An 18,498-nucleotide genomic window follows, 5' to 3' on the forward strand; every position below is an offset into this window, starting at 1 on the left:
TCCAAAGAGGAGGTGTGCTGCGTAGAGACAATGTGGTGACGGCTAGAAGAGCCCAGAGTCGCTCCCTCATGAAGCCACAATATGGAAGGTGTCGGATCACCGTCTACTTCACATGAGAATCTGGCAAAAGCTCCCTCCTCAACACTCAGAGACTGTGGTTTGGTCAGGATCTTTGCTAACACCATAGGCTTTGCCTTTTCTTTTTCAACAATGGCAATTTCCTTTGTCGCCATTGCAGGCACCGTTTCCTTGACTGCTTCTGAAGAGATGTGGTACACCTCCGTTTTGGTCGGATCTGGAAGATGGGAGAATGGCGGTTCCTCGTCTCGATGGATGCAAGTGAAGGGAGGATATTCTGCTGCCACATCCAACGTGGCACTGTCTGAAGTCTCTCCTTTGATGTTCCTGCACACCACAGAGTATGTTCCTGCGTCATCAGTCATACAATTGTTGATCTGGAGTGTCAGAAGTCCACTGATGTTGCTCATGTGGTGTTTGCTGCTTGGTTTTATCTCTCTTCCATTGTGAAACCACTCAACACTGGGCTCTGGCTTGGCCTGGACATTGAGGGTGAAGTTTGCATTAGAACAATAGGGAACACGATGAGATCGCAATCGGATGCTAATGCGTGGGATGTGGTCAAGGCTTAAAGGACCCTCTGATGTCCTCTCCACAGATCTCCGCTCTGACCTGAGAGTCCGCTTTCTCTCCTCATACCTGGACAGAAAATTTACTCTGGGCAAGGGCATCTCTGTTTTGACAGCCTTTTCTGAGGAAGGAGCTTTCCTCTCTATGTCAGGTCTCGGGAGCTTCTTAATGGGTTTAGGAATATATTCAGAAGCCAAAATAGTCAGATGCTCTGACTCAATATCCTCCAAAGCTTTTGTGACACTGATGACTGTTTCCTGCTTCAAATTACGAGTCTTCTCCTCACACTCCATGCGCTTGAGTTCACTCTTGTAGGAGGCGATTCTTTGACTAGTGATGTGAGGTCGCAGTAACTCCTGATCTTCTCTCTCCTCGTACACTCTTTGCTTCTGTCTGGGAGGTTTGTATGTGGCTTTGTCATGGCGCTGCCGCAGTTCAACAAAGCTTGGCCCGGCCTCATATTTGGATGGAATTCGGTATGAATCGTATCTTTGCAAAACCTCTGTCTCCTCATCATCACTGTAGACTCTTACAGGTGATGAAGGACGCAGTGATGATAGGGCAAAGCGAACGGGGCTGAGGCTGGGCGGGGAAGCAGAGTACCCGAGCTCCAGCTCTCCCTCCAGGCGAAGCCTCTCCTCCTCAGTTCTCTTCATGGACAGATACTCATTAACAGGCAGTAGCAGCTCCTCATCTGACAGATCACCCAGTGACCTTCTTCTAATCCTGTGGTAGATATCTATCTCTGGAGAAATTGCACGGTGTCTTGATGGTCTCACCATCTCTAAATCATCCTGAGTCATGGATGGGATATGCCACCTTGGCTTGTACTGGTCTTTGATCCTGATAGGAACTTCGTAGAACTGCTCCCACCTGGAGAGACGAATACGTTTCATCCTTTTCTGCTTGATTTTCTCCTTTGGGTCTGGGAATTCATATTGATCCCTAAGCTTCTTGTACCACTTCATGTCTGAGAGTGGCTTGAAGTGTTTGATTTTGACATCCTCTTCTAGCACTGCCGGGTTCATGACACGTGGCGTGGGCACATCGTATGGCATACGCAGTCTTTTCTCATCAGCCCGTTTTTTTCTCTCCTCTTTTTCTTTCTGTATTTCAGCCTCACCCTTTTCACTCTTTTTAGTCGTCACAGCAGGCTTAAACATGGTCGCTGCTTCCCTGACAGCTTGTACTGCGGCAGGTGGTAATGGTATGACAACGGTGTCAGACAAAATCTGATACAACCTCACCTTTTTGTCTAATACCTCCTTTTGAGACTCACTTTTATGCTCCTTTTGACTGCCCTCATAATCTCTCTTTACATGAGAAACTCGTTCCACTTTGAGTGTTGCTTGGCAACTGGCAGATCCGGCAGAATTGGTTGCAGTTACTCTGTATACACCAGAATCTTCAGGTAATGTGTCTCTCACGTGAAGAATGAAATAATCCAAGCCTTCGTGGACAAGTTCAATCGATGGTCCAAAGGCTATTGGTGTGCCATCCTTTTCCCACTTTAGTGTGGGATGGCCCGAAACTCTGATCTCAAAGCGAACATTCTGGCCCTCCCTACACTCAATGTTGGCAAGAAGACGTTTGAACATGGGCCTTAGGGTGAGATCTGCCGGTTTTGGTCGAGGAATCACCGTCAGACGGGCCTTGCAGCTGTCGTCACCAAACCTGTTGCGAGCTACAACGCTGTATTCAGCATCATCGTTATCATCGACACTGTGGATAATGAGCTGATACAGGCCTTTGTCAACGATGAAGGTATACTTTTTGTCTTCCTCTCCAGGGATCAGCTTTTGTCCAGATTTGTGCCACGTGACACGGGGATCAGGGTGAACAGTGATGGTGACACTGAAACGCACATCTTCTCCAGTGTATGCAGTATGGTTAATCAGAGGAAAAGTGAACTCTGGGGGCTTCTGAAGCATTCTGGCAGTATCAATTCGACGCTTTGTCCTCTTGACCACACGGGTAGTAAAGAAGTCACGGAATGACCTGACACCTTTGACAAACAACTCTGCGTAAGCACTGTCCTCACCATACTCATTGACAACTTTGCACCTATAAGTGCCATCATCAGCTCTTGTCACCTTGGTGATTGTGATCACAGCCAGGCCATCCTCATATTGGATTTTGTACTTTTCACTTGCTTCCAGTTGCCTGACACCACAATACCAGGTGACTTCAGTGGTACTGTCATAGTTGTCAATATTGCAGATGAACTTCACACTGTCACCCTCGCCTGACACCGAATGTCTAATCTGACCAGCGACAGGTCCATGTTCAAATGGAGCAATCTTCACCTTGGCCATCAACACACCACGCTGGGACCGAATTGAGCCCCCACTGGCCACTCGAGCTGCAGACACCGTAGTGCTCCATTCCTTCTTTGCCATTGTCTGGTAGTATCGCTTGTGTCTAGTGCTCTGGATGGTTCTGGTGCTCAGATTTTCTGCAGGCATGGACAGCCATGGATGCACCAGCGCCTCGGTAGCAGTCATGCGATGTTTACGTTCCTTTGTCATTAAGCGGTCTGTGAAATCTAATGCTTCTACACTGACCTGCTTGAAACACTCGTCATCATAGCTGTAGGCTGCATTTGAAATGTTGTCAATCATCTGCTGGTTGGTTTCAGCGGTGAATGGATTTAGTCCACAGAGGAGCACATAAGCTAAGACGCCAACTGACCACATGTCAGTCACAGTGCTAACCATGTCACCCTGGTGGATCTCAGGGGCAGCATACTCTGCAGTCGTGTACTGAATCCTGATTTGGTCTCCAGGCGTCAGGTGTCTAGACTGGCCCAACTCAATGATTTTTACGTTTGAGCTGGTTCTTGTTGTGTACACAATATTCTCAGGTCTAATATCAAAATGTCCATAGCTGTGTCCATGCAGGAACTCAAGAGCTGAGCAGATCTGCCGAATATAATTGACAATTTCTTGCTCATTTAGCTCAAAATCTGATGTGGTTAGACGTTCAAAGATGTCGACACCAGAGATAAAGTCATAGATCATGACCAGCTCCTCTGGGCTGTCGAATGACTCATGAAGAAGTAGGAAGTTTGTGTGCTTAGCCAGGTTCAGTGTGGCAATTTCCTTCTTGACTACAGCCTGATCAGCACCTCTGACTTTGACAAATTTGGCCATATAGGTCTTCTCAGAGCTGATGTTCACACAGCGGTGGACAATACCAAACTGGCCTCTTCCCAGTTCCTCTGCAATCGAGAATTTGTTACAGAGATTCTTTGCATCAGAGTGTTGGGCTTTGCTTTTGGGAACACGCCCCATATCGTCAACCTCCCTGTCATAGAGAAGAACTCTGGATTTGTCCTCCTTTGTCATGACAGGTCCGCTGGTCTCAGACGGGGAACTCTTTCCAAACTTGTTCTTAGCAATGACTCTAAACTGATAGCTGGTTCCTCCAAAAAGATTGATAACAGTGTAGCGGCTGTCACGAGATTGAGCAACTCGCTCCCACCTCTCAGCTGTGGTGGGGCATTTTTCAATAATATAACTGATAACCTTGCTGCCGCCATCATTTGCTGGGGCAACCCAGTTAAGTGTGACAGAGTCTCGAGAGATATCACTGGCTTTAAGACCACGGGGAGGATCAGGGACATCTGCCACATCCAACTCAACTGTCTGCTGATCAATTCCAAATCTGTTTTTAGCACAGACGATGTAAAATCCAGCATCCTTCTTCTCCACGCCGTGAGGGAACACCAAAGAAGTGAATGAGCGTGTGACAATGACCTGGTAGTGGCCATTGCTATCTATGAGATCTTGCCCCTTCTGCCATGTGATGACAGGATCAGGTTTGCCACCAAAAGGTATCTTAATATTGACCATTTCTCCACGCAGGGCAGGAATTGCTTCTTTGTCCTTCAGATTCTTGGGAAGGTGGATCGTTGCAGGAACTGATAAAACAGAGAAAGGTCATTCTTAAAGGGACAATATTTTTATCCGTGAGTGTGTGTGTTACATATACAGTGGTACCTCTACTAATGAAAGATTTGGGTTATGGAAAGCCTCCTCAGAATTTTTTTTTCTCTAGTTACAAAAGAAAATCAGGATACAAAAGGAAAAAAGTGCCACCATGGAATGTAAACATCCTGTACTGTATCTTGGTTTGAAAGCGGCGCGATAGAGTTGCTCTCCGATTGGCTACCGCCGGAACATCTTCCTGGGATCACATTGGCTAGGAAGGATGTCAATCTTTAGCCATAACACACATACTGTCTCTTTCTTTGTGTGGCGCAATAAAGGAGCTCCCCGCCATTGACTAACACACAACATCTTCCTGGCATCACAATACTCGATTGACTAGGAGTGACATCAATCCTTTTTTTTTTTTTGTCGGGATGTCAATCTTTACCCGTGATAAACTTCCCGTATGTTCATCACCGAAGCCATCGTCATACACTCGCACACACTCGTACTGCACAACTTCTTTGTAGATTTATTCATCATTTTTCACTATGGGACCCAGGAAATTGATGGCCAGTGCCAGTGAAAAGAAGACGAGAGTTGTATTGTCCATCAAAACCAAAAAAAAAAAACCATCGAGATATATGAAAAAGACATGCATGAACGTGGCTTCATGCTGGTGCTGCTCGACGGGATTTTGACAGGTTCGAAGGGGAGGTTGAACCTGAAGTTGAGGAAATTGTTTCGCTGGGAAAGGGTGAGGAGATCAAAGACTTGATTCAGGAGCACAACAACAATCTTTCGACGTTCAGGAGAAATCACAATCTTTTGACGGAGAAGCAAAAGGAGGAGGCTACAATTTTCAGCATAGAGGAGGAGGCAGCCACTATTCCATCAGCCAGAATAAAAGAAGTGTTGACTAAATTCCATGACATTTCAGAATTTATTCAAAAGAATCATCCTAAAAATGTGTTAACTAGCCAGGCTATCGCTCACTTCCATGAAGTTTGCCTTGCACATTTCTGCACAATTATTAAAAGCCGTCAAAGGCAAACATCCATGGATTGGTACTTTGCGATACATTGAAAGTCAATGTTGGTTTTGAATTCATAGTCTATGGGATATATAAAACTTGTGTACTCCTCCGCCTCCCACGATGCCTTTTTCCTCACCATGCACCGTTCTCTTCGGATCCTTCCTCAACGCCAAAGGTATTATGTATACTTTGAATGCTTTTTTTTTTTTTTTTTTTTTTTTTTTTTTTTTTAGGCAAATGAACATAATTTTGGATTGCTCTTACCATTATGTACACTTTGCTTATTTTTGGGAGCAGCGGGGTTGGGGGGCTTGGAGCAAATTAGGCTATTTACATGTAAAATGTGTTTCTACTTACGAAAGTTTCAAGTTATGAAACGATTTCCGGAACAGATTAATTTCATAAGCATATATATAAATTTTCTTGGCCGCCTATCTTCATGAGGGTCACGGGAGTTCTGGAGCCTATCCCAGCTGTCAACGGGCAGGAGGCGGGGTACACCCTGAACTGGTTGCCACCCAATCGTAGGCCACATGGAGACAAACAGCCGCAGTAACAATCACACCAAGGGGAAATTTAGAGTGTCCAATTAATGTTCCTTTATTCTGGGGTGTGGGAAGAAATCGGAGTGCCCGGAGAAAACCCACGCACGCACGTGGAGAACTAGCAAACTCCACACAGGCATGTCCAGGATCGAACCCGGGACCTTCCAGCTGAGCCACCATGCCTATATATATACATATATATATATATATATATATGTGTGTGTGTGTGTGTGTGTGTGTGTATATATGTATATATATATATATATATATATTATATATATATATATATATATATATATATATATTCTCATTTATTCTCATCTATTCTTACTTTCGACATCCAGAGAGATCGTGGCACAGATGGAACCTCCTTGATTGGTGGCCCTGATCTGGTACACAGTAGAGTCTTCCTCATCAACCTCAGCGATGACGAGTTGGTGGTAACCTCCCTTGAATTCTTGAATTTTGATCTTCTTTTCATCCGCATGGATTTCTTTTCCTCGTCTGAACCATTTAATTACTGGTTTGGGCTGACCTGTGATTTTACAGACAAGTGTAGCATTGCTCTTGTATTTGACACTCATGTTCCTCAGCTCCTCCTTAAAGGCTGGTGCTTGAACATCAACAGCTGTGGCAGGAACAATGGAAGAGCTTTCCTCACTGTAGTCGCTTTCTCCTCCAAGGTTCTCGCATTTCACCCGGAATACATATTCAATGCCCTCTGACAAATGTTTGACAGAGAAGACTGTCTGTTTGATCTCATCCGTAGTCACAGGTGTCCATTCACCCCATTCCTTCTTATCCTTCTTTTGCTTCTTCTCAAGGCAATAGCTTTTGATTTTGGAGCCACCGTCACTGAGTGGAGGTTTCCAGCAAACCACACAGGAGTCCTTGGTGATTCCAGAAACAACTATTGCCTGAGGCGGTGATGGGTTTTCTGCAGACGATAAAGGTTGTGTTAATAAAGCAGCTGATGTGTGATTGTATTATTTTGTGGAATATTGTCTCGTGGATTGAACAAACCCAATTGGCTCTTGATGAGGATAGGTGAGATCTGTTCAAGTGGCTCGCTGTTGCCATAGCGATTCTGGGCATATACGCGGAAGAAGTATCCAGCGCTGTCAGTGAGGTTGGGCACACGGCAAGATGTACCGTGAATGGATGATGACACCAATTCCCACTCGCTTTCTTGGTTGTCCTCCCTCTTCTCCACGATGTAGTTGGTAATCATGCAGCCTCCATCGTCCTTGGGAGGCTTCCAGCTGATGATGACAGAATTCTTAAGGAGCGCCTCCATCACGATGGGACCCTGAGGCATGTCAGGTTTGTCTGGAAACAAAGGGTTGACATGTACAAGAACTAATAGCACGTTTACAAAGGCATATCTGACATTGACGACAAAAACATACCATAGATTTCAACTTTGAATGCGGCATCTACCCTGCCAAAGTGGTTGTGCAGTCGGATCCTGTATTTTCCTCCATGGATTCTGCGCTGGACATTTTTGATAATCAGGTGCGAATAATACTCGGTGGTCTCAATACTGATGTCCTCCGATGTCTCCAGGGTCTTTGCTTCTTGGAGCCACATAATCTTTGGTACAGGACGGCCAATGTACGGAGCATGGATTCGGAGGGTTGTTCCCAGACCAGCATAGTAGGTGTTCTTCAATGGGTAGTCTGAATGGAAGGATGGCGCAGCTTCCAGTACGAGAATGCCTGTGGTTTCTGCTTCGCCAGCATCATTGGTAGCTTTACAGGTGTATGCTCCCTCATCCTCTTGTTGGTCAGTCATGATGGAAAGGGAGTGGTTACGGCCATCGGAGGTCATCTCGTATTTGCGGGACTCCACAATCTCCCTCCCTGCGTGGTACCACCTGATCTCAGGAACAGGTCTGCCAATAATCTGGCACTTCATTACAGCAGGCTGTCCCAGTTTTTCTGTTACCTCATCAATTTCTTTTCTAAGACTTGGTTTCGTTTCAACTGTAAATATATATCAAGCAGACAAATACAAAAAAAGATGTCAATCAAGTACACGTGTTTGTTGTTTTTTTTTTTTTTTTTTAACTAACTGTATAAATTATACTTTTACACCAACTATCAGTATACGCACCACCCAGTTTCGTCTTGATGCAAGTGGCAGTCCGACGAGGTCTGCTTATTCCGGTCTCATTTTCAGCAAATACTCTGAACTCATACTCAGTAGCTTCAGCCAGACCAACCATGGTGAACTCTAGTTCTTTTACCCTCTGTTTGTTGCATTTCTTCCAGCTGCTTTCAGTGGACTTCCTGTATTCCACCCAATAACCCTGGACTACTTTACCACCATCACACTCTGGTGCTTGCCAGGAAATGGTGATCAACTTATTAGTTACATTTGTTGTATCAATTTCACCTGGCTGGCTCGGCTTATCTGCAAGGTGCAAAGAAGCAAAACAAAATTATGTTTTTTTTCTCTGCAAAAAAAAAAAAAAAAACAAGTGAGCAGGATGAAGGATTACAATTCTTCATACATATTAGAAGTCTTTGAAAGTATGTAGAAGACTTGCGAATCATCAAATTTACACTTATGACTTCTGTCAAAGATAATGACGTACCGAATGGATCTTTACATATGACTGGGTCAGACACAGGTCCAGCCTCACTCTCGCCAACGTCATTGACAGCAACAATTCGGAAGTGATAGTTGGCATCTGCTGTGAGTCCAGACTGAGTAAACATGGTGGACATAATCTTGGTGGGGTGACGAGACCATTGCTCAGTGGACACCTCCTTGTACTCAATAAAGTAACCTGTGATGGTGGAACCCCCATCATCTTTTGGTCTGTACCAGCCCAGTGCCACAGAGTTTTTGGTGACATCCATGATCTCCGGTGGTGCACTGGAAGGCTCTGGTGGACCTGTTTTGCATATCAGAGTTTCCAGGCTCATCAGAGGGTGAGGGAGTCGATTTTCGTTCACGATGTAAAAACAAGAATACTTACAAAGCGGAGTCTTGGGCAACAGCGGCTGCTCTGACTTCAGCGATGGACCGATACCAAACGAGTTCTCCGCGGTTACCTTAAAGTGATATTCGGTTCCTTCGTTTAGGCCCCTGACAACCAACTGATTATCAGTTACCTTGCTGTCCACAGTGTACCAAGCATTTCTGGTAACCTCTCTTCTTTCAACAATGTAACCGAGGATCTCTGTACCGCCGTTATCGGTGGGCACCTTCCAGGATACCTTAACGGAGTTGGCCTGGATTTCTTCAAATACTAAAGGTCCTTCTGGAGCACTTGGACGGCCGATGACATTAACCTTGATTTGGACCTTCTTCTTCCCGACTTTATTTTCAAGAAGGAGCTCATACACACCAGAGTCACTCCTCTCCGCTCCTTTGATTACCAGTTCACTGGTGTCTTCAGTGTGAGCAACCATGGCCTTAGTTGACACTGTCCCGCCGTCCTTGAACCATGAACAAGTAGGTTGAGGTTTACCCTTGATAGGGAGAGAGAGACGGACCACTCCGCCGTGACGGACCACATGGACTTCTTTGTATTTCAGCTCAAGTTCATAATCAGGAGGTTCTGTACAACCAAAGTAAAAAAATTGCATGAGTAACTTTTCAATCATGTCTAGGGAAACAACCACAGTGTGAGTGCGTTTTGTATGTCTTTTCTAATGTCTGCTCACCAAACATTTCTCTGATGGTGACAGTTCCAGGAACTTCAGCGGGTTCTCCAGAACCTCCCACATTGCAGGCCAGTATTCGGAATTTGAACTCCTCTCCTTGTAGCATGTTGGTCAGTGTATATTCGCAGATCAGAGAGGGCGTGGTGTTGCATTTGAGCCAAGCCATAGTCCCCACCTTCTGCATCTCAATTAGGTACCCGTCCACTCTCGCATCTCCCTCATCATCAGGCGGACTCCAAGCCAGTGATACGGATGACTTTGTAGTTTCCGTGATGCGAGGGTTCTGTGGGCAACCGGGTGGATCTGTCGAGGGCAGAAATATACTGAAAGTGTATGTCTGTGTGTGTGTGTGTGTGTGTGTGTGTGTGTGTGTATTTACACACAATACAGTGTCAAAATATATTTATATGGATCCAACTGTTTATGTGAAGTCAATTCAAACATTGCTTGCATCTGACGAAAGAAAGAAAGAAAAAGCCTCCAGCCTCTCACCTATGGGGTCTGATGCCACAGCTGGTTTAGAAGGCAGACTTGGTTTACTTATTCCACGGGCATTGATAGCGATGATTCTGTGCTCGTACTCCAGGCCTTCAATAAGCTCTGTTGAGCGGTATCTAGTCATGGTGATGGGATTCTTGTTGGCACGCACCCATCTGTCAGACCTGACTTCTTTACGCTCAATGATGTAACCAGAGACTTCCAACCCACCATCCTCTTCTGGTGGGTTCCAGGCTACAGTCATTCCATCACGTGAAACATCGAGAATGGTCGGTCGTCCAGGGCATCCAGACACATCTGTGAAGGAAGGAGAATCTGTAACCATTCTGTCGAGGGTTGTGATCTGATTGTAGAACTTAAAAAAAAAAAAAAAAAAAACACCCGTTACTTTTCAAGCTCCTGCAAGTGACAATCTCAGACTGCAAGAATTCTCCAGTGCCGTAGCGATTCACAGCGGCAGCACGGAAGACATATTCATCTCCCTCAATCAGGTTCTCAAATTTGAAAGTGGGTCGGCTGACCGAGTCACAAACCGGCACCCAGCCTGGTCTGTGGGCATCTCGTTGCTCCACCACATATCCACTTATGGGAGCGCCACCATCCCTTGGAGGAGGATCCCAGCTACATGTAACTGTGGTGGCATCAATCTCATCAAATCTTATTGGTCCTTTTGGTTCATCAGGTTTGGCTAAGAGAAGATAACATTGAACCGGTGTATTAATCATTCAAACTCTGCTTTTTTGCTCTATTTAAAATGGTTAAATGTCTTCCATATTTCATTGTAGTACTTGGGTTAGAGTTAAAGGGTTAAGTTAAACCATCTCAACAAATGTATAACAGCAGGTTTACTTACAGAGAATGACAACCTTGATGACCTCGGTGGTGACACCAACAGTGTTCTTCACCTCCAGGGTGTAGTTGCCAGTGTCATCAATAGTTGTGTCAGACATAGTTAGTTTGGAAAACTTGCCAGTGCTCTGGATCTTGACACGATCTGTGATTTTTATCCTATTGTCACCAAAGAACCAGCAGCAGGACGGGGGAGGCCTGCCAATTATTGGCATATCAAGCTCCAGGGTCTTACCGGCCTCAACATTAACAGCTTTCTGGGGAATGTTGGTGAAATCCACTGCAGGCATCACTGGGAAAACACATTTGTTACTAAAAGTTAGTAAACTGTAGACTAACAAAAACTTTATCCTGCTCAACAAAGACTTAATGACTATGCTGGTCACCTCTTTGTTCTTGTACAGTCACAGGTGTAACAAGCTCCTTTGCTTCACTGGCACCTCGACTGTTGATGGCTTTGATTCTGAACAAGTACTGTTCCTTCTCATTCAGCTTCTCAATAGTGTGCTCAAAGTCGGTTAGCTTGAGCGAGGCCACCTTCATCCATTTCTCAGTACCGAACTTGCAGGCCTCAACAACGTAACCGATCAGTCGACTTCCTCCATCGTGCTCAGGCTTCTCCCAGCTCAACGAAACGGTAGTCTTGGTGATGTCAACCACCTCCAGTTTACGCGGTGGGTGAGGCACCTCGCAAACCAGGATGACATCCGCTGTCTCGCAAGGCTCGCCGACCCCATAAATGTTTTCGGGTAGGACTCTGAAGTAGTACAGCATACCCTCCATCAGTCCATCAATCTTGAAGGATGTCTTGCTACACTTGGAAGTAACAGTTTTGTAGGCTCTCATGGAGGCCTCACGCCGCTCAACAATATAATTATTGACAGGAGCGCCACCGTCCACAGTTGGGCCTTCCCATGAGATGATAGCATATTCTTTGGTCAGTTCCTTGATCTTGATTGGTCCTGTTGGTCCCGGGGTGTCTAGAATTATAAACAGTTCACAATTTAGAGCTGGCATTAGTAAATAGTAAAAATCACGACATGTGTACTTAACAGGAACTTATAGCATGGTTGTCCACTTACCATAGACTTTGACCAGAAGAGAGACTTCTTGTTTCCCAGCAGAGTTCTCAGCCACAATCGTGTATTTTCCAGCATCATATCGGTGGACCTTATCAATGATGAGTGTGGTTGACTTATGGGTGACCTCTATGAAGCCTCGGTTGTTGAGGTTGACACCTGGCTTGCTCCAAGCAATTGTTGGAGCAGGACGGCCTGTGATATTTACGAAGAGGCGGAGGCAACCGCCAGCACGCAGGCAGATGGTCTTCTTCAGGTCATCGTGGAGCTCAAAGTCAGGAGTTTCTATTGGGCGAAGGTAAGGATGAGTGAAGTAGTGGGGTTACATCATATATGTAAACAGTGTCACACAAAACATTACTTGAAGTTGAATTATTGTGCAGATTTGGAAAACTATGGTTTGGTTCTTGCTTCGTAGAAGACAAAACAATAATATGATTAAGAAGGAATGAACAACATACCAATTCTCTCCACTGGCTCTGTCTCAGTACACCGCTCACTGAAGTCTCCGGTGCCATTGATGTTGATGCCAGCCACTCTGAAGCAATACTTTTTGCCTGAACAAAGTCCAGTCACCATGTGTTCGGAAGTACGCAATGTCTTCTCATGGGCCTTTGTCCACTCCTCTTTTCCAACTTCCTGCATTTCCAGTATGTAGCCCAGCACATCAGCACCTCCATCCTCCACAGGGCGAGACCAAGCTAAGCTAATGCTGTCAGCGTGGGTGTCAGTGATACGAGGTACAGAGGGAGGTGAGGGGGTGCCTAAAATGGGATGAGAATGCAAAGGTTAAACCAGCTATTTGTAGGTCATGATTGGTTGGATGGCGTGTCAGCATCTGATTTAATTCATCGAGAGACACTTGTTTGGTGGGGGACTTGGACCAAGCTGAACTTACATGTTGGTACTCTGCAGACAACATACAGAGAAACTTCACTGGGTTCACTCTCCCCAGTCTTGTTGATGGCAGTCACCCTGAACTGGTATATGCTGCCTTCAGCCAAACCAGACACCTTCAGCATTGTGTCGAGGTGTGCCCCGCTCCTGTTCACCTTCACCCACCGGGCACTCTTCTTCTCCCGCCTCTCAACCAGATAGTGGATCAACGGACTTCCGCCATCGCTCTCGGGCTTCAGCCATTCAATGGTTGCAAAGTCCTTTCCAGACACCAGGATCTCAGGTGCACCCGGTGGAGTTGGCACACCTGTAAGAAGACGTTCTTACGGTTTAAAACAACAACTACAGTCGTCTGGGGTTATAATAATGCCAATTATTAGGTGACAGGTCAATGGCATAATAGAATCTTGAATTACTGTCGTAGGTGGGGTAAAAGGCTCTGAGGTTACGATCCAACAAACCTGTAATGTACCTTTCGGAAACTTTTTAGTCATAACGTCCACTGTAAATGAACTCATAAATCTCTTCTAAAGGCATTTAACAATGATTTGGACAGGGCCACTCACTGAAAGTATTTCTGGCAACCATGGCCTCTGAGAGAAGGGGTATTCCAGCGCCATACTTGTTGACTCCCATGACTCTGAACAAGTACTCTGTGTTCTTTAACAGACCGGTGATGTTGCAGATCAGGTCTTTGCACTCGGCATGCATGAAAACCCAGTTAAGTCTGTTGGTGTCTCTTCTCTCCACGAGGTAGTGAGATACCTCATCACCACCATCCTCTAGAGGAGGTTTCCAGCTCAGAGTGCATGATTCCTCAGTTATCCTGCTGATCTCGATGCTGCCTTCACAGACTCCTGGAGTGTCTAGAAATATTAGTCATTGTGTTGTTAGCAGTGTCCTAGTCAAACGATGATTTTGATTACCAGGAGGAATCATTTCCACTTACCAAGTACTTTGACATTGACCTCGGCAGTCTTGGTTCCACTCACATTCCGAACAGTGAGAATGTACTTTCCAGTATCATCTCGGTCACAGAACTTGATGATGGCCATTGCTCGGTTGGATGTATATTGCAGGTGGTACTTGTCACATAACTCCAGTTCCCTGTTGCCCTTAGACCAGGAAGCTTTGGGGTCAGGCCTGCCACCCACCGCAGCGTCGAGAACTAGATCTGACCCAGCTCTCACCATAACAACTTCAGATAAGAGCTTGCTGTCCAACTGAGCCTTTGGAGGTTCTGCCATAATATACAGATATACAGAACACATTTACACCAGTTGCATCTGCGTGGTCAACCAGAGGATTTGAGACGTGTCACATATTTTGGTCATTTTCATATCGCAAACAATTAGCTTACCGAAGTCAATTTTGCACTGCACGGAGCCCGTGGACTCAGACGGGGTGCTGAAGACCTGGTTTGCATTCTTGGCAATGACTCTGAACTCGTAGGGTTCGCCTTCTCCCAGGGCGGTAACAGTGTAGAAATTGTCCACAACATTCGTGTAGTTACATTTCAGCCAGCGGCCCTCCCCAGTCAAAGTGTATGGTTTGCGTTCAATAATGTAACCCACGATTGGACTTCCACCGTCATTCAGTGGAGTCAACCATTTGAGCGACACGGTGGTCCTGGTTACCTTTGTCACTTCTGGCTTACCTGGTGGATCTAAGAACAGAGTTGTTGACTTGTGTTAGTCTCGGGTCAGAGGTGATCAATGTTCATTGGGCAAGCTATACTCACCAACAGGGTTTTGGGCAATTGCTCCTTTGGAGGCTTCACTGGCTTTGCTCAGACCAGCGCTGTTCATGGCATAAACCCGGAACTGATACTCCAGACTTTCAACAAGGTCGTCCACCTTGTAAAAGCACTCAAAGCAAGGGATCTTGTTCTCTCTTACCCAGAGAATATTATTTCTCTCCTTCTTTTCAATCCAGTAACCTGTCACCTTGCTGCCTCCGTCATGATAGGGCTCCTCCCATTTCAAGGTCATTGTGTTGGCAGAGATATTAAAGACCAATGGCCTTGTTGGGGGTCCAGGTGGTGCTACATTAGTAAAATGTAACGGTAGTTATTCATGACTTTTAGGATCAAAAGTCTGACTGTCATTCAGGTTCAGGAATTATACTTACTGTAAGAATGCTCGGCAACGATAGTCTCTGACTCAGCCGGCTTGCTCACACCAAATCTGTTCTCGGCAGAGACCCTGAAGGTGTACTGCATGTACTTGGTCAGATGACTCACATGAAGAGATGTGTGTTTCACACTGGAGTTGATCAGCTGCCATGCAGTGGAACCAGATTCACGCTTCTCCACGATGTAGTTGGTAATGTCAGTGCCGCCATCGTCTTCTGGCGCATCCCAGTTGACAACACAAGATTCTGAGGTGATATTTGAGATTTCAACAGGCCCCTTTGGAGGACTGGGTCTACCTGTAACATTTACATCGATAGTGAAGGTCTTGGATCCGGCGACATTTTCCAGGGTCAGGTGGTATTTCCCACCATCGCCCCTCATGGCATCCTTGACTGATATGATTGCTCTGTCTTTAGTTACTTTAATGGAAACCCGTTCAGAGTTCTTCAGCCTCATCTCCTCCAGCCTCCAAGTTACCTTGGGAGCAGGTCTCCCACTGATGGGAACATCAATTGTGAACGTGCTACCTGATCTGCATGTGATCAGCTGATTTGTGATCTCACTAAGATCAGCTGCCGGTTCAATATGAGGTTCTTTGACCAACACTGGGGCTGGAATTTCCCTAGGTCTGCTGAGGCCAGATTCATTCTTAGCTTTCACACGGAAGTGATATTCATCTCCTTTGTTGAGCTTTTCGACCGTGTAGGAGAGGTTCTTGGTATTGCCAACCACGACCCACTTGTCTGTGCCTTTTGGCCTGGCCTCAATGACATAACACTGGATACGGCTTCCACCATCATACTCTGGCTTCAGCCAACTCAATGAAACTGAGCTGTCTGTTGTGTCCACAATGTCCATTCTCTTTGGTGGTCCTGGCTCGGCGGTAGCAATAACAGGCTCCGTTATCTCAAGCACCTCACCAACACCGTACTGGTTTTCTGCAGAGACCCTGAAGAAGTATGGCACTCCCTCAAGGAGGTCCTGGATCTTCATTATATTCTGAGTGCATTTACCCCCAGACTGCTGCCAGGTGCGACGGGTTGCCTCTCGCCTCTCGACAATATAGTGATGGATTCGTGCACCACCATCATTAATTGGAGGGTCCCATGCAAGTGTGACTGAACCTCTGGACACCTCTTGAAAGGCTAAAGCCTGAGGAGCCCCAGGAGTGTCCATGACTTTCACAGTGAAAATGATGGCCTCGCTACCACTGCTGTTCTGTAGGTTGACAGTGTATTTTCCCGAATCATTTCTTGAGCAATTTTCAATATGCAGAGTACTAATGCCCTCTGCAGTTGTGACCTCTGACATCGCACTTAGTTCTCCTTCCCCTTCTTCTCTCAGCCAAGTCGCAACTGGGACGGGCTTCCCCCTGAATTGGACACTTAGCTTCACTGAACCGCCAGCTTTGACAATATGCATTTGCTTGAAGGTGGCATCAATATCCACCTCTGGTGGTGTGAGTCTATCAATGGCCTGAGCCGGTTCTAGAGTTGCCATGTCTTCGCCTCTTCCGACTTGATTTACGGCTGCAACGCGGAATTTGTACTCAACCCCAGTATGTAGACCAGTCACCTTATACTCTGTTTCTGGCACCAGCTCAGTATTTACTCTGTTCCAGTCTGTTTCATCGTTCTTAACCATCTCGACGATGTAGCCCAGAATATCAGAACCGCCATCATCTGCAGGCTTGGTCCATTCTAGACTAATGGAGTCACCAGTGGAGTCTGACACACAGACCACAGATGGGGCACATGGGATATCCTTAGGCTCAACAGCTTTTATGGGCAGGGAGATATTGCTGGGAGCTCCAACACCAGCATCATTCACAGCCATAACCCGGAACTCATACTCCATATCTTCTGTGAGATTAATAACCTTGTGAGCACATTCAGTGATGGGTTTCTTTGAAAGCACCTTGTAGAATCGGACAGTCTTTTTCTCTCGTTTTTCCAGAATATAGAAATGAATGGGGTTTCCGCCATCAAATGTTGGAGGAGTCCATGCCAAAGTTATGCTTTCTCCTGTGATCTCAGTGGCATCTGGAGTGCCTGGAGAATTCGGGGTAGCTGTGGAGAAATGTAGAGACAATACTGAAATATCTTGTAAAATGAAAGATTTTAATCTCGTCACTTACTGTATTGCAGCTGTGCAATAATAGGGCAGGATTCTAATGGTCTTCCAACACCAAATCTGTTGACAGCTGAGACCCTGAACTGGTACTCATTGATCTTAATGAGTTTGGTTGCACTAAAAGTGCACTCTCGACAGTTTTCAGACACTAATGCCCAAGAGATCTTGGATGTTTCACGTTTCTCAATGATGTAATGTGTAATTTCTGAGCAGCCATCGTTCTCTGGCGGATTCCAGGACAGAGTACATCTGCCCTCTGAGATGTTGCTAAATGTGATGGGTCCTACTGGTTCTCCAGGAGTGTCTGCATCACAAAATACAGGAAACTCAGGTGTAATAAATCACTCGTACATATATACTCCAATAGACAAAGACAACTGCACACCTTGGACTTGAACCAAGAGATCCTCCTTTTTTACGCCAGATCCATTGGTCGCTTCAACGGTGTAGAGACCACGGTGACTGCGGTCAGCATCTCTGATGAAAAGGGTGCTGCATCCAGCAATAGTGATAATATCCAGCATCCTTTTGGTGATTTCTACACCATCTCGGTACCAGAGCACCTTAGGAACAGGCCGTCCTGTAATGGCCACTTTCACCTTGATGTTGTCACCCGCTTTAACAGTCAAACCCTCAAAATACTCTGGGCCAAATTCAATGTGAGGAGCAGCTGGTTTGGGCGACACGGCAATCAGTAAAGTTCAGGATAATTGATGATCATTACCTGTATTACTCTCACTGAATTATCTTCACTTACCATTCTCGCTCCTGACCACAATCAAACCAGATGAGTTGGACGGAGGGCTGACGACACCAATGGCATTTCGAGCAATCACCCTGAACTCATAGCGCTCGTTCATTGTCAAACCAGTCACAGTGTACTGGCAGTCATGAACATCATTCAAGTTGGCCTTGAACCAACGGCCTTGTCTCTGTCGTTTCTCAATATTGTAGCCAGTAATCTTGCTACCTCCATCACGTTTGGGTGCGTCCCATTTTAGCGTGATTGAGTCACTAGTCACGTCAGTGTAGTCGGGTTGGCCAGGAGGATCTGCAAAAAAGAAGTCGAG

The 18,498-nt window shown here is 45.9% G+C and overlaps 1 protein-coding gene across 1 annotated transcript in view; it reads right to left on the reverse strand.

Moving 5' to 3' along the window:
* Positions 1-8: 8 nt before the first annotated feature.
* Positions 9-18,498, reverse strand: part of ttn.1 (titin, tandem duplicate 1) — a gene marked incomplete at its 3' end in the record, with an annotated part of 159,120 nt that continues 140,630 nt past the window's right edge. Inside the window, 23 exon segments of the mRNA XM_061822179.1 lie at positions 9-4,570; positions 6,493-7,098; positions 7,185-7,490; positions 7,571-8,146; positions 8,277-8,576; positions 8,761-9,063; positions 9,148-9,732; positions 9,839-10,141; positions 10,331-10,633; positions 10,725-11,024; positions 11,190-11,477; positions 11,572-12,165; positions 12,268-12,549; positions 12,726-13,028; positions 13,163-13,468; positions 13,728-14,027; positions 14,111-14,401; positions 14,522-14,827; positions 14,903-15,205; positions 15,292-17,364; positions 17,433-17,732; positions 17,814-18,098; positions 18,186-18,479. Coding sequence (XP_061678163.1) covers positions 9-4,570; positions 6,493-7,098; positions 7,185-7,490; positions 7,571-8,146; positions 8,277-8,576; positions 8,761-9,063; positions 9,148-9,732; positions 9,839-10,141; positions 10,331-10,633; positions 10,725-11,024; positions 11,190-11,477; positions 11,572-12,165; positions 12,268-12,549; positions 12,726-13,028; positions 13,163-13,468; positions 13,728-14,027; positions 14,111-14,401; positions 14,522-14,827; positions 14,903-15,205; positions 15,292-17,364; positions 17,433-17,732; positions 17,814-18,098; positions 18,186-18,479 — 14,069 coding nt within the window.

The sequence above is a fragment of the Syngnathoides biaculeatus genome, chromosome 6 (assembly GCF_019802595.1).
Source record: "Syngnathoides biaculeatus isolate LvHL_M chromosome 6, ASM1980259v1, whole genome shotgun sequence".
Lineage (NCBI taxonomy): Eukaryota > Metazoa > Chordata > Actinopteri > Syngnathiformes > Syngnathidae > Syngnathoides > Syngnathoides biaculeatus.